We start from the raw sequence: 26812 nt of genomic DNA on the forward strand, positions 1-26812 counted from the left end.
CTCGCAGTTCCTCTTTTATTGCGTTGAATCCATTTACTGTAGAATTAATTGTCATCATTAGTTCCCATCGAGTTATCTGGTGCCGTTTTGCGTTTGCGTAAGCTTGTAGTCCCGTATGTATTATTGAGGAGAAGAACATTGCTGCTCTGCTGAATAGTCTATGTTCTGGTGGGATTGAAGTGAGTGCTGTTTCCGACCTTCCCCATAGGTAATTTCCTGTCAGAGGTTCTCCTTGTCTTTTCTTTCTATTTAGGACAGTGTTGTTGCTGTTGTTTTGGTTCTCTGGCCCCTTCTGAGGTTGTACAGATCTCTTCTTCCTCTTGTTTCCTTCATCCATTTTAGGGAAGTTCGCCACCTTCACATGTTTCTGGGGCACCACTAGTGATGGTACATTAACATGTACCATTGTGAAAACACCATTCCACAGAGGGGGCAGTGTGTGGTATGCCTTGTCTCCGCAGGCCCAGTAATGGTCCATTAATACTGCTGTTCCTGCTCCCCCCTCGGGTAACTCCATCACGCTTGCACAGTTGGTGTTGTATCCCACGTCCACTTCTCCTCTATGTTGGTAGCATACCTTAGGTGCAGACAGCGGCAGTATTGTTATTGGGTCTTCATCCTTCTCTATCCACGTTAGCATGGGTACGTACTTGACCCAAGTCATCCAACATCTGTCATTTTGTTCAGCAATAGTTGTAATATTTTCTCTCGTTACCATGTTGCTGCCAACCACTCCTGTGTCCCATTTATTGTCCAGGTACACCTTCCCTGTTGTTGTTACCAGTGGTCTTTCCCAACATCCTTGTTTAGCAGGAACTTCAGTGGCGTACCAATCACATGGTAGGTATTGTAGTGTTACTTTCTTTGTTTCTCCTTTTTCAGGGCCACTTGTCATGTATCTGAATGCTTCAGCATGCAAACTGGTCTTGTGGTAACTCAAATAAGTCTTGAGGAAGTTGTTTTCGTATGGATATGTGTCTCGCGTTTTCCATACCAGGTGCACCACCGTCCCTTGAAATCTCCCTTTCGTTTGGAACAGTGCCAAGTATACTATACATCGTGCTGTCTTTTCATCTATTTCCGTGGCAACGAAAGTTCGAGAAGCGCTCATGGCGTATGGGATCAATGAGCAGACGTAGCAGCTGTCTTCTGTTGTCTGCTTACCTATTTGGGTCATGTGTTGGTACCACATGTTGTTTGAGACGTGAGCTGAATCTTGTATGTAGTTGTCAATACCTTTATTATCTGAGTATGTGCTGCGTTTAACTCTATTTCCCTTGTGTGGAATTTTGCTAGTACCACCTGACGTAACACCTGTTGCAGCCGTGGGTGGGGGTATATTAGGTTTGGGTACAGCCAAAATATTGATAGCATAACTTTTCTGCCATAACGAGGCAGCCAAAAACCCGGTGATCATTAAAATCCCTATCATCTTTATTACAGAGGCTAGTCTCACCGGCATTTTGCTCTTACCTTGCTGCAGTCCGGCAGCTTATTCTTGCGACGTTAAAGTTGCCCGCCTGAAAATTCTCAATATGCTTGTTATTAGTGTTAATTGTTGTTTTCAAGCTCTCCCTATCAAGTAGTCGTTCAGTGCCCAGGCGAAGAGCTGTTCCCACGCCAATCTAAGCGATCTATCACTTAGGGCAGGCAAGTGTTGGTGAACATGGGGCATTGATTGTTCTATGGCCAAGAGAAATGCTGTGTAGTAGACACGTACCCTCCTTCTGTTTAGGTACTTTGGCCTTTTTATGTGATAGACAAATTGGTGTGATAGCTCATCAGGGTAGTTATCGTCTGGGGGTAGCATCTACTCCTGGGCAATGAACTTTGTTAGTTATCTGTTTTCTTTAGCAATACAATAATACGCGCTACCTGCATGTGCGAGAAAGAAAAAAGAGAACATCCAAGTGTTTACATGTGCATATGTGCAAGACAATGTCCTTCAGTTGGGTTATTACTGCAGTGGGTAGGGGGTCGATGGGCAGAGGGTTTGGGGCTCAACTGGCGGAAGTCTGTTTACTCTTTGATCGTGTGACCATGGGGTGGGCGGTATGGGAATTACCCCTTTCTATGTCAGTAGTTGTCTCTGGGGAATCTGGGGGGTGGTAGGGTATGGAGACACTTAGGTCGTCAGCTGTGGTAGAAGTCTCTTCCTCCATGGGTGACGCTGTTGCTGTTCTTCCAATGGCCCTGTCGGTGACGCAAGGGCGGGTCTGGAGTTTGCAGATCTTTACGTCGTGTAGGTGATTCCAAGCACGTTTGTCCTGCAACTTTACCGCTCTCGTAGATACCTCTTCTACCAGGTGGGGGCCAGTGAAGCGTGGGCTGTTCCACTTTCTATTGAAATTGCGGAGTAGCACGTGGTCACCTTTAGCAATTTTGCACAGTTTTTCCTTTTCCAATTCTTTATCCGTGTCTTCTTGTTGATCACTCTTAGACCCGCCCCGCGTGCGCTCGAGCTGTTGAGACACAAACACTACACTAGTAATCAAAGAAGACACATATTGGTACATTTCATCACCAAGAACAGTTGCAGTGTTTTCATAATCTGTGAATGCTCTTGATGTTGGCGTTAGAGGAAGGCGCATTTGACGTCCGGTCACCACCTCGTGAGGAGTGAGGTGGTGGTCGGAGCCTGGTCTATTCCTCAGCTCAAATAGAGCTAGCGGAAGGCAATACAACCAACTCTTCTTTGTTGTTTGCTGTATCTTTGCAATTGCCTCCTTCAGTAGGCCATTCAGGCGTTCGCATATACCGTTGGCCTGCGGGTGATATGCACATGCAAATTTATGCTTGATGTTCAGTAAGGATGTGATGTGCTGGAACATTTCATTAGTGAAATGCGGGTCATTATCCGACCGCAGTACCTCGCACACTCCCCACCTGGGGAAAACCTCCCTCACTAGAAATTTAGCTGCTCTAAATGCATCTGGGTGTGAGCAGGGTCCTGCCTCAATCCACCTGGAGAATGGGCATACTACTACAATCATATACCTATTTCCTTGACATGCGTTGATCATATCAACATAGTCAATATGGATGTGTAGGAAGGGTCCCTCTGGCCGGGGTATAGTACCTTTTATCACTTTCAGCGTGTGACCGGCCGTGAACTGTTGACACGTGAGACAATTGCTGATAAAATTTGTCACATGGGAATTTAACTCGGGACAGAACCAATCTTCCCTAATTCGTGCTGCAATAACTTCCTTGCCTGTGTGGGCTGGGTGGTGGAGTTGGCTCAGGGCGGTGTTCAATAGTGCCAATGGCATTACCATCTTTCCAGTGTTACCCTGGCGCCATAGTGCGTCAGTTGGTGATATTGTACATCCTCTTTTTACCCATATTTCTTTTTCTGCCATTGGTGCAGCCGCTTGTAGCTCCATTATCTGTGTGGCTGGGAGATGGGTGTACCCCTTTCTTATCAACATTTCTTTAGCTATCCCCCTCCCTCTCCCTCTCTCTAACTCTGAGGGGTTCCATATCTCACCAAAATATGCAGCATACTTCGCATGTCCATCTGCTGCTGCATTTCCTTTTGAGACATGATCTTCTCCATTAGTGTGTGCGGTACATTTGACCAAAGCTAATTCTTGGGGGTCATTTATTACTTCAATTAGTTCAGCTTATAAGAGAGCATGTTGTATTGGGGTGCCGTCAGCTCTCCTAAACCCTCTTCTCCTCCATTTGGACAATCCTGAGTGGACAGTAGACGTGACATATGCGCTGTCAGAATATATAGTCAGTCTTTCGTCAAAGCTTTCCTTCAATGCCAAGATCAGTGCAACCAATTCTGCTGCTTGAGCAGAGTAATGCTGTGGTAATTGTACGCATTTCACCGCCACACACACCGCTTCCTCTGTCATTTTTACCACTGCTGCCCAGTTCTCCTTATCCCATCACTTTGGTCTATTGTTGATGACCCATCAATGAACAAGAGCTCTCCTCCATCTAGTGCGTCCTCTTCAACTTCTCTAGTACATGAGTACATTTCGGTAGTCTGTGTACAATCATGTGCATAGTCTCCTTCCTCAATTACTTCTGCTATAAACCTTGCAGGATTAACTGTGCTGCATCTAACAATTGATAATTCTGGTCTAGATAAGATGATCTCATAACCTGACGCCCTCTGCGTGGTTAGTGTGGACTTAGGCTTGTTTAATATTGTAAATAGTGCATGTTCCACAAATAGTGTGGTTGGGCACCCCATGGTGATTGCTGATGCTTTCTCTACCGCAAAAACAGCTGCGGCGAGACCTTGTTCGCAAGGGAAATGACCTAACATCACAGGATCTAAGTGGCCGCTGTAAAATGCTACTGGTTTGTAGCCCATGCTTGTTTTTTGAGCCAACACTGCTTTCATTACTGCTGAGTCGCAATGTGAAAATATAAAGAATTGTCGCTCATAGTCTGGGGTTGCCAGTACCGGAGCAGTTGATATCGCATCTTTCAATTCATCAAAAGCCTCTTTCATTTCCATTGTCCACCCCAACTTTTTCTCCCCTTTATTAGCTTCCTTTAACGCCTCAAGCAGGGGTCCTATGTATGAGCTGTAATCAAATACCCATGCTCTACAGTAGTTGCACAGACCCAGGAACTGCTGCAGTTCCCTCACTGTTTGTGGCACTGGCGTTTTTGAAATGGCCTGTGCTCTTTGTGGTGCAATCTTTCTTCCATGTTGGGATATGAGCTGACCAATGTAAAGTACCTGTTCTTGACAGTACTGTAACTTTTCCATGTCTACCTTGTAACCTTTTTCAGCCAATATTGTCAGCATCTTTAATGAGTCCTCTCTGCATGTTCTTTCGTTTTACTGCAAATTATTATGTCGTCGACATACTGCAACACTGTGCTTTCCACTTCAATGTTACCCAAATCCATCTGTATTACTCTGTTGAAGATTAAGGGTGATTCGCAGTACCCTTGTGGCAATCTGGTGTGTTTCCACTTTGTGTTTCTGTAAGTGAAGCTTGTCAGATCTTGTGAGTCTGGGTGCAATGGTATTGAGAAAAAAGCATTTTTAAGGTCGATCACTGTAAATCGTGATGCTTCTGCTGGAATGCCACACAATATTGTGGCCGGGTTTGCGGCTATGGGGTATTCAGCTTCTACTATGTTGTTCAAGGGCCTGAGATCCTGTATAAAGCGCCAAGACCCCACTCTAGCCTTGCGCACTGGGTATACAGCCGTGTTACATGGTGATTCTGAGGGGACCAATATGCCATTATCTATATGGGCCGTTATGGTTTCATATATGCCCTCATCTGCCTCTTTTGATAGTGGGTACTGTTTCACTCTGGGGAGTATTGTACCTTTTTTCAATTTTATCCTTACTCCCCCTATACTTTTTATGCACCCCACGTCATAGGGGCTAGTAGTACATAATGATGTGGGTACTTTTGTCATATCCTCCTCAAAGAAGGGAACTGGGGTGGATGTGGGTGCCTCAAGTGCCATTGCAATTTTCTGTGCCACTTGTTTGTACGCCACTCTTAGCCATATTTCCACACTCATCATAAACACCATTTCACCTTCCTCCTTTGCTTCTGAGAACAGCTCCTCATCTGACACCTGGGTGAGTCTACATCCTTCTGCTAGTGCTATCACTGTCCTCCATGCTCTTCCTTCTCTGTCTTGGGCATGTACAGCAATGTAATCAGCTGTTGCTATAATGCTCTCAATGTCCACTGGAACCACCTTTCCTTCTGGTTCATTGACTGGTGTTTCTGGTCTGAACAAATAGGCTGCTGGCCTCCTCCAGATCTTTCCCTCTATCCCTGGCATCCAAGCAAATGCCATGTCTGTCCCGTACTGGAAGAGTTCGCCATCTACTGGCTCAGCCCTAATCGCTGTCTGTCAGCAGTATGCTTGCATAATCTGTCGTGCTGTGAGCATGTTAATTCCTGGAGTAGAGCAAATTATGCCGTCCTCCATAAAGGAGATCGTCATATTCAACCTGTTCATGATGTCTCTCCCCAGTATATTTACTGGTGAGGCACTATAATATAAAAGTGGGAATGACATGTCATAATCTCCTATAGATAAGGGAATGTTATCAGTAAAAGGAACCAACCCTCTAGCCCCAGAGAATCCTTGGGTGTTCATGGCTTCACCCGACATCTTAAATTTACCTTCCCTTATGCAAGACCGGGTCGCCCCGGTGTCAACAAGGAATGATAATTTTTTGTCACCTATCGTTACCTCTATGCGTGGTTCCTCCGCACTATTAGGTGTTACCGACAGGATGGGACACACCAAGGCCGTCTGTGGGCTGTCCTATTGAGGGTACAACGATTGACCATTTCCTGTGTAAGGGTTGTGTCCCAGGACCGTCACCCTACCCAGTTGTGTTTGTTGTGCTTGGGGTTGTTGTGTTATCGCTACCTGTTGTTGTGGCAGTGAATATGTCTGTGGCTGTTGTTGTGTTATTAGTTGTTGCTGTTCATTTCCCTGTTGCAACGTCTGCTGTTGCTGTATGCCCTGCTGTTCCTGTGTGGGCCTTGGTTGTCCCTGTTGGCTCCATGATGGTGTTCCTGGTCTTACTCTACACGTGCGTGACATGTGCCCTACTAATCCACAACTCCAACACACCGGTGGTTCCCTACTCTGCCATGGAAAGCTTCCTGTGTTGTCCTGGTATACTGGTTGCCCGGTGGGGTAGGAATTTCTAAGTCCTCCCACCTGCTGTTGTGTGTTATATCCGTATCCTCTCCCTCTCATAATTCCTCCTTTTCCCCTGTTGTAATTATAATACCCAGCTCCTGGCATTGAGTATCCTCCTCCCATGTTGGTCGTGTATGGTTGGAGTGGCGGCACCTGTTGTGTTATAGTCTGTGAGGGTGGTATTTGGGAGGGATCTTGTGCAGCCACTACTTGTGTGGGGCTTTGGGTCATTGTTGTAGGTGTAGTTATTAGTGCCCCTTCCATTGTGTATTTAGTACGTTTTTTTTGTACTAGTTTAGCCTCTTCCGTTTTCCTGTCCTCTTCCTTTTGTTTCATTTTTCCTTGCCATGCCCTGCAATGATGCACTATTGTCAGTTGTATTTCTGGCCATGCTTTTGCTTCCATTCCCACTACTTTCTTCAGTTGTTTCTGAACTCCTTCTGGGAGCCCTTGTACTAGTATATGATAAAATATTGCTGGTGTTTTGTCCGATTGTTCTCTAGTTTCCATGCGCCACTTCTCTTGGATTTCCTGGATATAATCAACAGGATCTTCGTTCTCACGCATCTTGCGTGAGGTAATTGCTCCTATGTCTGATGTGCCTGGGTACTGTACCCTCAGTGCCTGCCATAGTGCATGTCTGCAGTTTGCGAATGGTGCCCCATCGTGCGATGTGTCTGCTATTGTTATCCCAGGGAATCCCGCTCTCTTCCAAATGTCATCCGCTGCATCCCCTAATATCGATATTAGAAGGCCCTTTACATCTCCCACTGCCAGTTTCTGTCCTGCGGTGTGTTTTTCCATTTCATATATCCATTTACCCGCACCTCCACCTAATGATGGGAGCCTGCACTTTATATTCTCTTTGTCTGTATGCTTCCAAGGGACATACTGTGGTCTAACCCCTCCCCTCTCCAGAAGTGGCATTAAGTTGTGTCTCGTTTTACCCCTTGGGTTCCATAAAATCGAGTCCTCACACCCCTCCTCTTCTTCCCTCTCTCCTACATCGTCAATTTCGTCCGTATTTCCCCTGCTCGTAACTCTTTCTTCTCCATCTTTTCCCCTTCTTCCATCATTTCCTGGATTTAATGTGGGCGTGTGTATTCGTCCTTCCTGCCTGCGTCTAGGGAGGTCTCTAAGCCGACCTGCATAGGGTGTCCGTTCGTTTGTGAAGGGCGCAAGTTTGATTGTACGTAATGAGCGTGAGGTGGTTGAGCATGTAGGGTGGGATGGGAGAGGGTGTGATGGTGACGGTGTGGCTTCATGTGTCTGTCTTTCCGCTATTCCTTGCTCTTCCTCCTCACTTCTCTCCAGTTCATCCTTTCTCCTACAGATCCATGGTGAGTCTGTATTGGTCCGGGTGGTGTATAGTTTATCTAGGCTTTCCCTTTCACTGTTTCTTCCTTCCTTCTCCATTCCTTCTTCTTCCTCACTACAAAAGTCATTCATAAACGGCAGCCCCCACTCTGTCTTTTTCCCCTTGATTGTTACTGTTTTTAAGTCTATTAGGTCCGGTTCTCCCTTTTCTCCTTTACCAACCGCTCCCCTTTGTGCTGATGTTGTTGCTACTTCTGTGTCTCTATATACATACCCCCTTACTTCACTCTCCCTTCTCCTGTCTTCTCTTTCCCCTTCATTTCTCTCCTCCATCTCTCTGCCAGTTTCCTCCCTTTTCCTTTTTAATTCCTCCATTACTTCACTACTCACCTTTTCCAATATCCTTTCATCCTCTTTCTTCCTTTCCCATCTCACCCTCTCCCTTTCTAATATACTCTCTATCACCCTCCCTTCTTCGTATTTCTTAGTCGTTTCTGATAGTAATCTCTTCTTCCACATTGCCATTTCTTTTTCTTTCTCTTCTTCTTCCCTTTTCCTCTCTCGTAGCACTGCTCTTGATACCCTTTCTGCTGCTGCTTTTACCCTTTCAGCTTCTCTCCTTTGCTCCTCAGTTCGTTCCCTTATTTTTTCCAATTCGTTCTTACCTTCTTTCCTTTCCCTCACTCTCTCTCTTTCCTCCCTCTCGAGCTGTTTGATCAGTTCATTCTGCTCATCCCTTAACTCTGCTAGTCGTTCCTCCAAAATCTCTTCCTTTTGTCGTAACAGCTCTTCCCCTCTCATTCCACTCTCCCTGGTATTATCCTCGTCTATTTTCCTTACTACCTCCTTCTCTTCTCCTGTTAATGAACCTCGTAATTTTAATAGTATCTGCGCAGCTACCCACTCATCATGTCCTATTTCCACAGTTTGTTCTTCTCCAGTCCTCCCCTCCCCTGCTGGCATCTTCCTATGAGCCACATATGGTGGCGGGCTGTATGCCGGGTTCGAGTACCCCTCAGCCGCCCTTAACTGTCCTCTTTCTATTTCTCCTAATTCTCTTAAAGGGTACAACCCCCCTCCCTCTGCTTTCACTACCTTTGCTAGGGGTAAATCGTTGCTCTGTTCCTTTTTTATTTCATTTTCTTTTGAGTTATTATTCTTTTCTCCTCTCTCTTGTCCGTTCCCCGTGTTCTTTGGGTCTTCACTCCCCTTTTTCCCATTCTCTCCTTCCTCCTTAATCTCTTTTTCTTCCGGTATTTCCCCCACAGTGAACATTCCATTTGGTCCTGGTCGGGACCCCTGGAACATCCTCCATAAGTTAAACACCTCCACGTGGTGTGTCAACTTCTTCCCTTTGTATGTATTATGCAGATGGTTTAATAGTGAATGTTGGGTATATGGATCGAAGCTACCATTAGGCGTCCATAGTGTTATCATTTTGTTGTCCGTCCCCTGTGTCCATTCTATGCTATACTTGATCAGTTTCTCCCTATGGGGTGACAGTGTTGTACATATGTGTTGTAGTGGGGTAGTGAGGGTGTTCCCCCACCCTCCCGATCCTGTCCCGTATGACATAGTAGCGCTTCACTTGTTATCCTTCCCCTATTTGGTAGCTATTATCTTACTAACACTTACAATACACAGCCTTATACCTTTACCTGGCCCCGTAAGTTTGGGGACTTGCGATAGTCCGCTAAGGAAAATTATTAAAATATAGTATTTACATTTGTATTTTTTCTTCTTTCTTTCTTCCTTTACACAACACCCTTACGGCCCCCTGCGGCCGAGGCGCACGTAGCCCCCTGCGGCTGCGTACCCCTTGTGACGTTCTTATACAGTCGTCCTATTTTCATTTGCTCCTCCTCCTTCTTCTACACTTGCCGTGGCCGGCGTTCTCCGTGCACAGCCACGTCCCCCGTTTCGCCTTTCCCCGATCAACTCATTACCGTTTATCTCCGTTTCCACTCCCTTGCCACAGTTCTCTTCCCCACCACTCTCAGAAAGAAAGATGCCTTGTGCTCGGGATATCCTATGAAACTACTGGTAAGTTCTTCATATATTCTTTAAGTCCAAAATACACTTGCAATCTACCCCTGTTAATCCTCACAGCTGTCTTCCTGTCACTCCTGGAACAAGGTAATCAATAATATAATCGGACTGTGCACGCTGCGTCGCCTCGCGTGTGATACGCCCCTCGACAGGAGGGCTTAACCAGCCAATTATCTTCCGTATTGGGCAACTAACTAGCTACCGCCTACAGGGAAACGTCATCTACCTATCGAGTTTCTTGCTCGAACAATAGGGATCCTCATCTACTCATTGATCAATAAATGCCAAATCGTAGGAAACCACACACACACACCCTTACACGTAGTCGCGACCTAGGCCAATCAGTGTCTACGAGCGGCCGCACGTGATGTTTTCGTGCTCCACCTCCCTCTCTCGCGTAACGTAGCCGACTGCTCTCGCACTTGTTCGGCTACCATTCATTTCATTGCCTACACTAAATTGTCAAACCTTCGCCGCGCACCTGTACAACACCTCCCACCTCCTGTATTTAATTCCTCCCCCCTCCCTCACAATTTCACATTGCTTGTTGTGCGTGGCATGCTCACCAAGTTCTCTTGATGCGGGGCCGCTCGACTGCGTGCACCCCTCCAAGCGGCTCGCCACCTCCCCTCGTCTGGACCACGTCTGGACACTCGCCAACCGCGGGCGGGATACTTCTCAACCGGCTCCCGAAGGCCAATATCCGGATTGCGCTGTCCGGTCTTCTCGCAGTTCCGCGATGGTCCTGTAGTCCTCAGAAGGGGGCAACGGCAGAGGGGGCCGCGCCGCCGGGCCTCCTCGCAACGGGAGTACCTGGAAAAAATAAAAATAAAAAAGCAGATCTTAAACAGATCTCAGCAGTGCCTCCAACTTGTTGGGGGAAATTCTGCCGGGGTCGGCCGGGCCGTCCGTAGACCTCCGGGCAGGGAGGCCCCAACTCCTCCCGTATATCCCAAAAGAGATAGAGTATGAGACACACGCAAGAAGCAAGGTGACTCTGCTGTTTATTAGACAAAACGGCAGGGATGGGTCAAGGATTGTACGCGTCCGTCCTGACACACACACAATCGTGGGGCTCGCAGGCCCTTTTTACCTTAGTATGACGCGCTACTTGCGTCACCTTAGAAAGTTTAGCAAAAAAAACTATTTCCACTCTGGATTGGTTACTCGAGTGGTAGGGTTAGTATAGCATACATATAGAGAACGGTGTTAGTGGTTGAGGGTTAGTCAGGTGGTATACTTGGGCTGTCCCTTCAATTTGATACATGAAAATTGTTACATGAAGACCTCTGAAGATTGGTCAATGTTAATGGCGTCAGTGATAAGAGCCCCATGTTCTGATTGGTCCGCTCGCGAGCCTCCCAGTCTGAGACTATCGCTGTTCCCAGCTCGCGGTGCACCTGTCATTTGCAACAATGTGTTACTATGGGTAGGTGTAAACAATGTGAGGATTTGTTCATATGTTGGGAGGTCGACTACTCCCACTGCTGCAGATGTCCAATGAGTCTTTTAATTGTATCTGCCTGTGTCTTGAAACGTGGGATTCAGGCGTCTCCTTCCTCCTGGGCTTGGCATCCTGTCATGTTTGGCTTTGTCACGTGAGGTGGGACCGTGTTTGAGGCAGAATTCAGCACAATTAATATTGTTTTTCCCACTGTGTGCCTGGTTTATCTTGCAGGTGCAACCTTGGCGTCGGCTTGCGGCGTGCGAGATTGCAACATCGTGCCCTTGGCGGTGTGCTTTCGCCGGGCTCATTCAATGTTCATGGAAGCTTTTGCTTGCGGCCTACTTGGGCCTGGTGCATAGGTGGAACCGTTTGATGCAGAGCTCTTTAGGTTACGGTATCATATTGCTCTATCCTCAGTATCGTGTCTCCGTTATAGTCTTCATTATGGTACATGGTTCTTAGAAGAAGCGTGAGCAAGCCTTTTTAGATAAGTTCATTATGCGTCTTGCGTTTCTGCATTTTGAGAGCCTATGTGGAAAATAATAAAGATGCACGTCCGTGGGTATGTCTGTCGCCTACGTCATAGCACTGAGTATGTTCTTCGTGTGGATTGCTGTGGGAGTGTCCGGTGTGCATGTTTGCACAGGTGTGCTGACCGTTGGCTAGGTCGTCATGGCATCTCTAACGACGTGTAGGTTTAGTCGAGTTGATCCATGCCGCAGGTGTCGGCATGGACAGGGCGGGCTGCTGGGCAGGTAGGTGGGCACATCCTTATGTTCCTGTACCAGGGTATTTGGTCGTCTGGTAGATAGGCAAACTCCTCTCGTGGCGGGTGTCTAGGCCGTGATCCTCTAGGCCAAGCGCGAGAGGGAAAGGGCGGGAGCCTGTTCTTCCATTCTCCCACTTCAATGGTGTGCCTGGTCTCACTCTACACGTGCGTGACATGTGCCCTACTAATCCACAAATCCAACACACCGGTGGTTCCCTGTTCTGCCATGGAAAGCTTCCTGAGTTGTCCTGGTATACTGGTTGCCCGGTGGGGTAGAAATTTCTAAATCCTCCCCCTTGCTGTTGTGTGTTATATCCGTATCCCCTCCCCCTCATCATTCCTCCCCTTCCCCTGCTGTAATTATAATATCCAGCTCCTGGCGTTGAGTATCCTCCTCCCATGTTAGTCGTGTATGGTTGGAGTGGCGGCAGCTGTTGTGTTACAATCTGTGATGATTGTATTTGGGAGGGATCTTGTGCAGCCACTACTTGTGTGGGGTTTTGAGTCGTTGTTGCAGGTGTAGTTATTAGTGCACCTTACATCGTGTATTTAGTACGTTTTTTCTGTACCAATTTAGCCTCTTCCGTTTTTCTATCCTCTTCCTTTTGTTTCATCTTCTCTTGCCATGTCCTACAATGATGCACTATTGTCAGTTGTATTTCTGGCCATGCTTTTGCTTCCATCCCCACTACTTTCTTCAGTTGTTTCTGAACTGCTTCTGGGAGCCCTTGTACTAGTATATGATAGAATATTGCTGGTGTTTTGTCCCATTGTTCTCTAGTTTCCATACGCCACTTCTCTTGAATTTCCTGGATATAATCAACAGGATCTTCGTTCTCACGCATCTTGCGTGAGGTAATTGCTCCTATGTCTGATGTGTCTGGGTACTGTACCCTCAGCGCTTGCCATAATGCATGTCTGCAGTTTGCGAATGGTGCCCCATCGTGTGATGTGGTTGTTATTACGACCGCGGGGAAGCCTGCTCTCTTCCAGATGTCATCTGCTGCATCCCCCAATATTGATATTAGAAGGCCCTTTACATCCCCCACTGCCAGTTTCTGTCCTGCGGTGTGTTTTTCCATTTCATATATCCATTTTCCCGCACCTCCACTTAATGATGGGAGCCTGCACTTTATATTTTCCTTGTCTGCATGCTTCCAGGGGACGTATTGTAGTCTAACCCCTCCCCTCTCCAGAAGTGGCATTAAGTTGTGTCCTGGTTGGCCCCCTGGTTCCACAGAATCGAATCCGTACACCCCTCCTCTTCTTCCCTGTCTTCTACATCGTCAATGGGGTCCATACTTCCCCTGCTCGTAACTGTTTCTCCTCCATCTCTTCCCCTTCTTTTATCATTTCCTTTATTTAAAGTGGGCGTGTGTATTCGTTCTCCCTGCCTGCGTCCAGGGAGGTCTCTAAGCCTGCCTGCATAGGGTGTCATTTCGTGGGGGAAGGGTGCGAGTTTAGGTTGGCATGTTACACGTAATGAGCGTGAGGTAGTGGAGCATGTTGGACGGGATGGTGAGGGTGTAGCTGCACGTGTCTGCCTTTCCGCCATTCCTTGCTCTTCCTCCTCACCTCCCTCCAGTTCTTCCTTTCTCCTGCAGATCCATGGTGATTCTCTATTTGTCTGGGTGATGTATAATTTGTCTAAGCTTTCCCTTTCACTGTTTCTTCCTTCCTTCTCCATTCCTTCCCCTTCCTCACTGCAAAAGTCCTCCATTAATGGCAACCCCCAATCTGTCTTTTTCCCCCTAATCGTTTTTAAGTCTATTAGATCCGTTCCTCCCTTGTCTTCTTTGCCAATTGCTCCCCTTTGTGCTGATGTTGTTGCTACTTCTGTGTCTCTGTATACATACCTCCTTACTTCACTCTCCCCTCTCCTATCTTCTCTTTCCCCTTCATTTTTCTCCGCTATTTCTCTACCAATTTCCTCTCTTTTCTTTTTCAATTCCTCCATTACTTCACTACTCATCTTTTCCATTATCCTTTCTTCTTCTTTCTTCCTTTCCCATCTCGCTCTTTCCCGCTCTAATATACCCTCTATCATCCTCCCTTCTTCGTATTTTCTTGTCGTTTCTGATAGTAATCTCCTCTTCCATATTTCCATTTCCTTTTCTTTCTCTTCTTCCTCTCTTTTCTTGTCACGCAGTGCTGCTCTGGATACCCTTTCTGCTACTGCCTTCACCCTTTCTGCTTCTCTCTTTTGCTCCTCAGTTCATTCCCTCATTTTTTCCAACTCATTCTTGCTTTCTTTCCTTTCCCGTGCTCTCTCTCTTTCCTCTCTCTCGAGCTGCTTGATCAGTGCATTCTGCTCATCCCTTAATTCTGCTAATCGTTCCTCCAAAATCTCTTCCTTTTCTCTTAACAGCTCTCCCCCCTTTCTTTTCCCCTCTTCCCCTTTCCTTTCACTCTTCCTGGTGTTATCCTCGTCCATTTTCCTTACTACCTCCTCCTCTTCTTCTGTTAATGAACCTCGTAATTTTAATAATACCTGCGCAGCTTCCCACTCATCCTGTCCTATTCCTGCGATCTGCTCTTCGCCGATCCCCCCTTCCCCTGCGGGCATTTTCGTACGAGCTGATCCCGTCGTACTAGTCTGCTCCCTTCCCGTGTGGCTGGCGGGCTGTATGCCGGGTTCGAGTACCCCTCAGCCGCCCTTAATTGAACCATGTCTCGTAGTTCTGTTAAAGGATATAACCCCCCTTCCTCCTTTTTCACCACCTTCGCTAGGGGTATATCGTCGCTCTGTTCCTTTTTTATTTCCTTTTCGTTTATGTTGTTACTCTTCTCTCCTCCCTCTTGTCCGTTCCCCGTGTTCTGTGTGCCTTCACTCTCTTTTCCCCCATTCTCTCCTTCCTCCTTAATCTTCTCCTCTTCCGTTGTTTCCCCCATAATGAACATTCCGTTTGGTCCTGGTCGGGACCCTTGAAACATCCTCCATAAGTTAAACACCTCCACGTGGTGTATCAACTTCTTCCCCTTGTATGTGTCATGCAGATGGGTTAATAGTGAATGTTGGGTATATGGATCGAAACTGCCATTAGGCGCCCATGGTGTCGTCATTTTGTTGCCCGTCCCCTGTGCCCATTCTATGCTATACTTGATCAGTTTCTCCCTATGGGGTGACAGTGTTTTACATATGTGCTGTAGCGGGGTAGTGAGGGTGTTCCCCCACCCTCCTGATCCTGTCCCATATGACATAGTAACGCTTCACTTGTTATCCTTCCCCTATTTGGTAGCGGTTATCTTGCTAACAGTGTACACTATACAGTCTTAGATCTTTACCTGGCCCCGTAATTTTGGGGACTTGCGATTGTCCGCTAAGGAAAAATAGTAAAATATAGCATTTGCATTTGTATATTCTTTTCTTTCTTTTCTTCCTTTATCGAACACCTTTACGGCCCCCTGTGGCATATGCGCACGTAGCCCCCTGTGGCTGCGTGCCCCGTGTGCCGTTCTTATACAGCCGTCCCACTTTCTCTTACCCCTCCTCCTCTTTCTTCACTTGCCGTGGCCGGCGTTCTCCGTGCGCAGCCACGTCCCCCTTTTCACCTTCCCCCCGATCAACTCGTTACCGTTTATCTCCGTCTCCACCCCCTTACCATAATTCTCTTCCCCACCACTCTCCGAAAGAAAAATGCCTTGTGTTCGAGATATCCTATGAAAGCCCTACTGGTGACGTCACCGATCTCTTCAAAACTACTGGTAAGTTCTTCACATGTTTTTAAAAGTTCAAAATACGCTTGCAATCTACCCCCGTTAACCCCACAGCTGTCTTCCTGTCACGCCTGGAACAAGGTAATCAACAATATAATCGGACTGCGCACACTGCGTCGCCTCGCGTGTGATACGCCCCTCGACAGGAGGGCTTAACCAGCCAATTATCTTCCGTATTAGGCAACCAGCTAGCTACCGCCTAAAGGGAAACGTCATCTATCTATCGAGTTTCCTGCTCGATCAATAGGGATCCTCATCTACTCATTGATCAATAATCACCAAATCGTAGGAAACCGCACACACACACCCTTACAGGTGGTCACGACCTAGGCCAATCAGTGTTTCGTGCTCCGCCCCCTCCTCTTCCGTAACGTAGCAGACTGCTCTTGCACTTGTCCAGCTACCATTCACTTCACCGTCAACACTAATTTATCAAACCTTCGCCGCGCACCTGTGTAACACCTCCCTCCTCCCGCATTCAATTCCTCCCCCCCCTCACAATTTCACATTGCTTGTTGTGCGTGGCATACTCACCAAGTTCTCTTGATGCGGGGCCGCTCGACTGCGTGCACCCCTCCAAGCGGCTCGCCACCTCCCCTCGTCTGGACCACGTCTGGACACTCGCCAACCGCGGGTGGGATACTTCTCAACCGGCTCCCGAAGACCAATATCCGGATTGCGCTGTCCGGTCTTCTCGCAGTTCCGCGATGGTCCTGTAGTCCCCAAAAGGGGGCAGCGGCAGAGGGGGCCGCGCCGCCGGGCCTCCTCGCAACGGGAGTACTCGGAAAAATAAAATAAAAGCAGATCTTAAACAGATCTCAGCAGTGCCTCCAACTTGTCGGGGGGAAATTCTCCCGGGGTCGGCTGGGCCTTCCGCGGACCTCCGGGCAGGGAGGCCCCAACTCCTCCCGTATATCCCAGAAAAATGAGTATGAGGCACACGCAAGAAGCAAGGTGATTCTGCTGTTTATTAAACAAAATGGCAGGGAAGGGTCAAGGATCGTACGCGTCCGTCCTGACACTCTCTCCCCCATCATGGGGCTCGCAGGCCCTTTTTACCTTAGTCTGACGCGCTACTTGCATCACCTGGGAAAAGTTAGCAAAAAACCTATCGCCACTCTGGATTGGTTCCTCGAGTGGTAGGGTTAGTATAGCATACGTATAGAGAGCGTTGTTAGTGGTTGAGGGTCAGTCAGGTGGTATACTTGGGTTGTCCCTTCAATTTGATACATGAAAATTGTTACATGAAGACCCCTGAGGATTGGCTAATGTTAATGGCGTCAGTGATAAGAGCCCCATGTTCTGATTGGTCCACTCGCGAGCCCCCCAGTCTGGGACCATCGCTGTTCCCAGCTCGCGGTGCACCTGTCATTTGCAACAATGTATCACTATGGGTATGTGCAGACAATGTGAGGATTTATTCATATGCTGGAAGGTAGACTACTCCCACCGCCGCAGATGTCCATTGAGTTGCTTAATTGTATCTGCCTGTGTCTTGAAACGTGGGATCCAGGCACCTCCCTCCTCCTGGGCTTGGCACCCTGTCAGGTTCGGCTTGGTCACGTGAGGAGAGACCGTGGTTGAGGCAGAATTCTGCACATTTAATATTGCATTTTCCACTTTGTGCCTGGCTTAATTTGCAGGTGTGACCTTGGCGTCGGCTTGCGGCATGCGAGTTTGCAACATTGTGCCCTTGACTGTCTGCTCTCGCCGGGCTCATTCTGCAGGGTCAGCAACTGTACTCTTGCTCGTTCAATGTTCATGGAAGCTCTTGCTTGCGGCCTACTTGGGCCTGGTGCATAGGTGGAGACGTTTGATGCACAGCGCTTTAGGTTATGGTATCATATTGCTTTATCCCCAGTATCATGTCTTCGTTATATTTCCCATTGCAATGCATGGGTTTAGGAGAAGCGTGAGCAAGCATTTTAGATGAGTTCATTGTGCGTCTTGCGTTTCTGCATTTTGAAAAATCTATTGTGAAAAATAATAAAGATGCGCGTCAGTGGGTGTGTCCATCACCTACGTCATAGCATTGAATATGTTCTTTGTGTGGATTGGTGTGGGAGTGTCCAGTGTGGATGTTTGCACGGGTGTGCTGACGGTTGGCTAGGTCGTCATGGCATCTCTAACAATGTGTTCATTTACTGTTGAATGGTTCAGTCGAGTCCATCCATGCCGCAGGTGTCGGCATGGGCAGGGCAGGCTGGTGGGCAGGCTGGTGGGCACATCCGTATGTTCCTGTAACAGGGTATCTGGTCATCTGGTAGATGGGCAAACTCCTCTTGTGGCGGGTGTCTGGGCCGCGATCCTCTAGGCCAGGGGTGTGAGGGGATTGGTGGGAGCCCTTTGTTGCATTCTCCCACTTCAGCAGTCACACTTGCGAGGGGCTGGGGGCGTGAAGGCATGTACAAAATGTTTAGTCATTTATAAGATGTTTAAGGCATTTGGGGAATCACTGCTGTTAGTGTATTTTTTAATTATAATAAGTTCCACAACATTTCACATAATATTAGGGCAAAATATTCCTTTATCTAGTTTATCCTAATTCCACCTAATTTCACCAACGGGCACTTTGCCCTAAAATACATATTGTGGATTCCCCCTAAGGGATGAGGATAACAGTAAATGAACCTCCACTGCCCCTTTCCTTATGGCCTGAAGTAAGCACCATCAAGACCAAAGGAAGGAACCAAGAATTAATTCAACCTTTCAATGTCTGCCCACATTTCTATCAAAATGTTCCCGTCCAAGTTTATCAAAGGTATAGGGCAGTAGTTAGAACAGTGTTGATTATGTCTACCCTGTATTGGAAGTAAGATTATGTGCAAGTCGTTTTTATTTTTTATAGGTGGAAACCTTTTCAATACAATACTGTGATAGAACATCTCTAGGAGCAGCTGAAACATGTCTTCAAGAAATCTCTCATAGAAAATGGTGGTCAGCCCATATATATACAAGGTATAAAGCACATTTAAAGCTGCCAACTGTTATGATAATTTCCACTTATGTAACGACTTACTCAGTAAAGCAGCTCGACATATATATTCCTTGTGCACTAGAGTTGAGCTTTTTATTGAATTACTTCAAAAGATTTATTAATTTCTGTTTCATCACACGCGGGAAAGCTTCTCCTATTGCTTGAGACTAAAACTGTAAATGTGTCACCTTGGACTTAACTCAATCCCCCTGAAGAAGATGTGGCATAAATTGGCCTATTTGTTTAAACTGCTTAGTGTTGCCAGGAATGGTGATTGTGCCACCACGATTCAGCAATTATGATGCAATTTAAGAAGATTGTATGTAATAGAATAGGAAACATTGCTCCATGTTAGTCAAGGATATCTCTTCTATGTATGTTTACATTGTGACGGTTGTATGTAATTACATTTAGGCCTTTGTGCAGATATGAAGACTTCTGGTATTAGAATAGGCAAGCATTACTTCATGGCAGGCTTGAGCTATGTCTCTTATGTGTCTGTATACTTTGATCATGGGACAATATTATATATTGGCACCTGTGTACAGATATTGGAGTCAATTTGTATTTATGTATAACTTTTTCGTGTTTTTGTTGTCTTTTGTTGTCTTTTCAACTCTCATTGTTGTTGCTTATTGATACATGAAAGTTGTACCAATCATTGTATGAATGCTCGAATACTTTTTTTAATTTCTCCAGGTTGTGGCATGGTTAAAGGTAAACCTGCTATTCCATATACCGTTGAAAAGCCAGAATGTTTTCGGATTTTTCTCCATACTCCCAGAATTCCACCTTTGCTCCAAGGAGCGAACCTGTGTACAGGCGCATTATAAATGACTCATCATATCATGTCAAGTAGTGATGGTTGATTGTCAAATTTCAGGCACTCAATTTTGTAATTTCTTTTGATTGAAGATTCAATTTAGGCATCCGGCTTCTCCAGTTAGAATAGTTCATTAAGTCATCTGATTTCTTATTAGCGTTTATCAAATTCTCCAAATCTTGCCTTAGAAATAACTCCCTGTCATACATTTCTAGGCATTTCCAGATTATATGAACCTTGTCTACAGAACCATAGTTGATGTCAAGAAAATATTTACAGCACTTTTTCATTTTTTCAACAAAGTCTATACATTCTAGAGAAACGGCATTCCATGTCTACAATGTTGCAGGCTTGGTGGTGGATGCTAAGTCAATGCTTATTTTAAATCAGATGTGGTCAGATATGACAATGTTGCAAATGCGATAAAATGAAATAATTGAGAAACATTCTCAACCATAACAATAGGATTGATTTGTAAAAATGAGTCATAAACTAGAGCGATAGACTCAGGCAATGGGCTTGAAAAGTCTCTGGGTATCAATATATGCCAGGACTGAATTAATTGCATCTAATAATAGCATACCTATTGGGGTTCTGTCTTCTTTACTGGAACGTCTGTGTAACAAGGGATCAGTTATAGTCTTAATTGGTGATCATTTGAGTTGTTTCTGAAATACAATTCTGATTCCACGAGATCTACTGTTAGACAGCAGTATGTTGTATACCCAGGCCATGCTCCCATCAATGTAACTACCTCTTGTTGTGTCAACTGGGTTTCCTGGATAAATGCAATATCCAGGTTTTGCATATTAATGTTGCCAACATTTATTTTTTATTTTTAGATTTCATACAGTCCATTGATTTTCCAAGAGACTACTCATAACACGTTATTCATAGTGTAATCCATTTGTGTGTGATTAAATAAAGGCCTGTATAACTGGGCATTGGGTCTGAAGAACCAACTTAGAGAGTAAGTAACTGCATAAATGAAAGACAGCTTGCATGACGCAAAAGACTTGATAGCCAGTAAGATCCAAGCCACTGAAGCAGAATACTGTGCAACAGTATATAACAATAATTACTATGCATCCATTCACAAATCATACTAAAGCTGATTATAGATATGTTTGAAAGGCTGAAAAACATAGGCCAATGATTTGTCACTAAATCAAAGGAACAAATATAGGTTCTATGTTATTTGGTCAAGGAGAATTCACCTGATTCATGTCAATTAATTATTTTTTTGTTAACATTTTTGCCACAAATATATGTGGGGTGAGACCCACCGCAGACCCCCTTCAACCCTTCACCTTACTTATTACCTTTAACCAACACCCTGCATATATTTGTGGTGAAATTCGATTTAACAAATTTGTTGGAATTGAATTATTGTGCAGTAATCTTCCTATACTACAAAAATATGTATCAATAGGCCAATTTCGCCATTCAGGATGAGGTGCACTGAAATACAAGCACACGATATGAGTTTTTGAAATAGAAACAGAGCACTCAAGCATTCATTCTTTTTTTTTTACAGTGCATACGACCCTCCGGTACCTGACCAAATACAAGCAAAAGAAACAGAACAGAATGATGTAGTCAAATGCCGTCAAGGCAAACAGAAAATCAAAGCAGGGCAAACTAATCAAGTAATGCTATACACAGATCAAAAGTCTCAAAGGCCATTTGATAGTAGCAACCAGCAATCCTATCAGTTAAGGTACTCTGAGATTTATGAAATAGATTTAAAACAAACTTTTATCTGTGACCATTATGATTGTAATTTTTATTTTTGTGCAGACAATCTAGTTAATTGATGTCCCCACAGTCAATGATAAGTCATTCTAAATTAGGGTCCCATTGAGTGATACAAGTGCTATTTAATGACTATATTTTGAGTTAGAATGGAAGACGCACAGACTTGTACTCATAGTGAGGCAAGAGTCTTATTTAAGACCTCGCAGGGTTCATGTCCAGATTTCTGGTGTTCACTTGTAATGATAATCGTGCTCTTTAGACATCTCACCCATGTGTAATAAACATCCTTAGGAACCTGGCTGTAGTTACCATCCGTGCCAACTAGATTGCTAGATATAGAATTCGTTGTTACTAAAGGATCCTCACAAGTGAGAGGGAGCAGGTGGGGGAGCTGGGCGATTTGGTTATTTAGCCTTCCAGGGGGAACATTTTGATTTGTTGCCTGATGCACCATATTGACCAATACAAAATGTTCACCTCTTCCCCAGATAGCCTCCCACTCCCTCCCACCGAGAGACATTTTTGGTTTAGAAGTATCAATACAGTGTTGGGCTAACTCCTCAGGTTGTTGTTTAATCCACAGATCTTTTCCGAGGCCAATAGTAGACCCCCATGACTCCCCCTCTCGCCTGAGATTCAATAATGTTTGCAAGCTCGGTTTGAATACGACTACAGTTACATTTGCATCCAGAAATCCTAAATCCTGGATCAGCATTTTCTAGTGCACATAATGCACTTGGATCCAACAAAGGGGGGCTTTTGAAGGACTGAAACGCAGTGGGAGACAGCTTTCTTAAATTAAGTAGTGCAAAAGCAGCGTGATCTATTTTTAGAAACAACATCCCACACTGTGCTCCATTTACCCTCCATAACTGTAGGTGCCAATCCTTCCATTTGCACCAATGTGCTATACGACCCTGTGACGTATGCTGATATCTTGCTGGCTGTGATGGGGCCGCAAACAGTGTCATATTCAGTGTCCTTACATTTGGACAAGGGGCTTTTCCTAGTCGTTCCCCATCCTAATGGCCAATGTGGGCGTTGATTAGTGGCGGAACACCGGCCTGATACTAACACTGGGCCTGATGGTGAACCACAAATCTTTGTCATAGGTATCATTAAGACAAAATCAGGGTCCATAGTGGTGATAGCGGCAGTACACGAAACTGAGGACTTGAAGATGTTCATAACTTCAAAGATTGGTATTGGAGGGTGTTCACCTTTGCCATCCATAGGGCGCTTGATATTATTACAGCCATCCAGGGGGGTTAGCGAGCCATCATGTGTGGGTAGATTGCCTAATACTGCTTTAATAACATTTTCCACTGACATAGCCGGGGCCTGTTGCTCGAATATGCAGGTTGTTGTTTCCATAATGTTGTCAGGGAGAAATGAATCCCTTAACCTAATAGATGCATCAGCCCAAATGTCCTGTTTAGTATCAAGAAATTATTAATATGCCTCTCATGTGAGTGTTGTGGGGCAGCTGGTTTTCCCCTCGGTGTTAGAATTGGCATTGTAAGTGCCTCGTTGGGAAGGTCCTAAGGCCGTTTTCCGATTGATAGTCAATATTTTGCTCCTCACTAGCGCGTTGTCTTGCATTGAGAAAAATAAAAAATAGAAATAAGTTATCAAGGCTTCAAAGAACTCACTTGGCTTAACTTATCTTGGCTTCATTTTGCCTTCTTGGAAATGTTGCCTTCTAAATTCATAGTGAAAACCCTGACGTCTTTGCACCCGTCTAGCCCGTTTTTATCAATTCCTCTTTTAGAGAAGGTCTTGTACCCAACAGCCTTTAATGTGGTTATCTCACCTGTGTTGAAGAAACCCGGCCTAGATCTTAGCAACCCCAGTAATATCCGGCATATTAGCAACTGCCTCTTTTTGCTCAAAGTGATCGATAAAGTCAACATTAACCAGTTTCAAAAACATCTAGAAACAAAGAACAATCTGCACCCATATCAATAAGGCTTTCAAGCAGCACATGGGATGGAAACAGTCTTGGTGGACCTTCAGCCAAGATGCTGAGTATCATAGAAAAGGGCAAGGCAGGCCATACTTCTGGATCTGTCGACTGCCTTCGATCTGTTGGATCTCTCATGTCTTCTGAATCGGCTGAATCTCCAAAGCCACTGTTCTGAGAATGGCACCAATTGGATATCATCCTTTCTTAACAACAGGATTTCACGTGTGTGCTGGGGTAAGGCTTCCTCAGGGCCAGAACTCATTATGGAGGGCTCAGGGGTTTGTTTTCCCCTGCACTGTTTAATCTATTTATCAGACCTTTATGTGACCTATTGACATCACTGAATGTTAAGTCTCTGACTACGCAGAGGAGCTACATTTTGAGTTGAGTGCAAGATCAAGCGCGGTTAAATCATTTGCATGAACGTATCAATGATTAGATGAACTTAAACTCCATGTGTCTCAACCCCTCCAAAACTGAATTGTTGATATTTGGCTCAACGCAGGCTTGAAGTAAACTCGCTGGAGGGTACTCAAACATGATCGTTGACAACCAGGCCATTCCCACTAGGAATAAAGTGAAAACCCTTGGGGTTTACATGAATGCGGATGTCAATTCCGCGGCCCATGTTGAGGTGATTATTCACATCTCACACTACCATCTCAAAGTATTGAGACATGCCAAAGCCTTTCAGTCTCAAAGAAACCAGACTATTTTGGCTAGGGCAGTTATATTATCACGCCTCGAATACTGCAATGCGTTACTGCTACGGGCTTTGTCCCATTGCATTGATTCTCTGCAGATCTTACAAAACAATGCTGTTCACTTTGTCCATGACTTATCTAAGAGAGATCATGTATCCAGTGCTCGCAAGGAGCTGCTCTGGCTTCCTGTCTCTGCAAGGATAAGCTTTAAAGCAATCATTCTGACTCATAAATGTATTTTAGGCAATGCCCATATCTACAAGAATATCTCACACCATATACTCCACGGAGGCTTCTACGTTCCACCTCCAATGAATTGCTGATGGTTCCTAGAGCAAAAAAGAGCAGGGGTTTGGGGAAATCTTCCCCTGTCCTATCTGCGCAACTCTGAAACGCCATTCCACGTGGGATGCGGAAAGAACCCAATCTGCTGTACTTTAGAAACATTTGATAACTCATCTTTTTACTTTTTTGCATGTCCTGTTGCTGAAATGTCCTCTGTGTCCTTGTGGTGTCCTGATGCCTTTCGGCTTTGGCGCTTGATAAATAAATAAAAAATGAAAGTGCCCGCAGTTGGCTGACGAATTGCAAGTTTCGGGGCGCCCTATGCCCTAAGCCCCTACTATGTCTGTTCAGTCTATTAAGCCTTGGTCTTACAACTCGGTCATGAGCCACAAAGTAAGTTAAAAGCCGAAATTGGAGCAATATGGCGTCACCCTTTTCTTACCTGGCTGCTCGCTAACACAGGCAGTCAGTGATTCCTTAGCACACAATATTTCCGTTCCTCTCTCCCAGCTGAATCCACTGGGTAGTTCCACTGGGAACTCTGATAAGCTGCAGCTGCAATCCCAGTAACATCTCCCCACCCCGCAGGCACCGTTCACCCTGCGGTCAACAGTCATGTGCAACCTTGACACCCACGGGCTATGGCTTTGTGGGGGGAATGGGTCCTTTTACCAGACTTTGTGCGGGAAAGCTGGTGGGTGAGGCTTGGCTGCAAAGCTGCTCCTCCTGTTCCTGGACACTGCGGGCAACAGTTATCCGCATCCTTGACCCCTGCGGTTATTTTGTAAATCAAGTATTATTTGTAGCTACCAATTAATGTCAATGTCCTCTGGGTTGTCTTCACATGAGGTACTGCTTAGGTCACTCATCAAAGCATGTCAACTGAGCAATGAAGGTGGCATAAGGATGACAAACAAACACAGTCTTCTGAATCCCTATTATTCCTTGCTTGGAGTGTTCGCCACAATTTAGAGAGTAGAAGATACAGGCACACTGCTTATCTATAGCCCTGTTTGGTGGTATTTAGCACCAGTGGAAATTCCTTACACCTGACTGTATTAAAAATGACCGCTCTTGCTGAGATTATTTTCTGGATAGTGAAATCTGGTTGGAGGTGTAATTTACTGCTGCAGTATTTCCCATGTAACAAGAATCTGTTTCTCTTGACATCCATGTCTACTCCTTTGGATTTCAATTAAAAGTATGTCAAATGTGCTTTTTGATTAACAACATAGCCAGCCGCAGGGTGGTGACATGCCTAACCAGATATTTCACTTTGAACATTTTTAATACAAACTATAACATGGTATTATACTGTGTAATTCTCATCATTCAGAATATGATTGTAAAAAATGTAATGTAAGCGTGTCCCAGTGACCAGGAATTGGTTTCTACACAAAGATGAATTTTCTCCAATGTAGGAGAAGTGAATCAATGAAGACCGCTGGATCCCACATCATGAATGCAATTCTTAATACTCTGTTAGGCTACGGTTAAGCCTCTGAGGCGCTGAAAACATACACAGATTAATTGGAAAACTTGAATTTGCATACATCTTCTTATCAGGGCTGTTATTAAGCAATTACACGCCTCTATGCTCATTCCAATCATTTTCAATAAAATGTTGATTATTGCGAACCATTGAAACGCACATTTTGTCCAAAGTTTCAAGGTCAGGGCTACCCTTTAACATTGCCAAATGTATATATGCAAGCAATCTAGAAAGTCTCACACACACACACACACACACGCACGCACGCGCACACACACCTTGTATTCATCAATCAGAAGATATTGTTGCATGGAGTACCTTCCATCGTGTTTGTCAGTATGCTGGCTATGCTTTGCGCTCTTCCTCTCATGGCACGATCTTCCAGTAAATCCATAGATATGTGATAGGAGCTGGTCCTTCTTTTTCTCTTCTCTGTAGCTGTGCCCTGAAATAAACAAATAAAACCCACTCATAGAAACTGCTCCACCTCCATGAGACTTTGCCCACTAATTGTATTCAAGATTGAAAAAGACATTTAGCGCTGAAGCTGAGTTTTGAACTAAAGCACCGAATCCCTAACGGTAATCTTAATTAATCCAAGACCAGCTCCTCCTTGTCACTAATCTCAACCAACCTCCCATCAAAACCCTTGTTGGTTCCTCTGTTGGATATTATCAGGCATTTACGGGGTGAGGTTCAGCCTCAAACTGGCCCAAAGTTAATATGGCAATTCTAGAACTGTTCAGGCATGCCAATGTGTGTCCCTTTCCTAGGCCAATATAGTCCACTTTATGGACTCTTGAAGCGGGTAGTTTTAAACAACTACTACCGCTCCAATGTTCTGT

General features: G+C 45.4%; 1 protein-coding gene across 2 annotated transcripts in view; it reads right to left on the bottom strand.

Annotated features, from left to right (window-relative positions):
- Window positions 1-26812, bottom strand: part of LOC138488902 (sodium channel protein type 2 subunit alpha-like) — a 1546115-nt gene that overhangs the window by 527635 nt on the left and 991668 nt on the right. For both annotated transcript variants that reach the window (XM_069616296.1, XM_069616295.1), the window contains exon 13: window positions 26286-26412. In XM_069616296.1, coding sequence (XP_069472397.1) covers window positions 26286-26412 — 127 coding nt within the window. The remainder of the gene's footprint in view (window positions 1-26285; window positions 26413-26812) is intronic.

This window comes from Ambystoma mexicanum, chromosome 9, assembly GCF_040938575.1.
Source record: "Ambystoma mexicanum isolate Mex_15411 chromosome 9, UKY_AmexF1_1, whole genome shotgun sequence".
Taxonomy (NCBI): Eukaryota; Metazoa; Chordata; class Amphibia; order Caudata; family Ambystomatidae; genus Ambystoma; species Ambystoma mexicanum.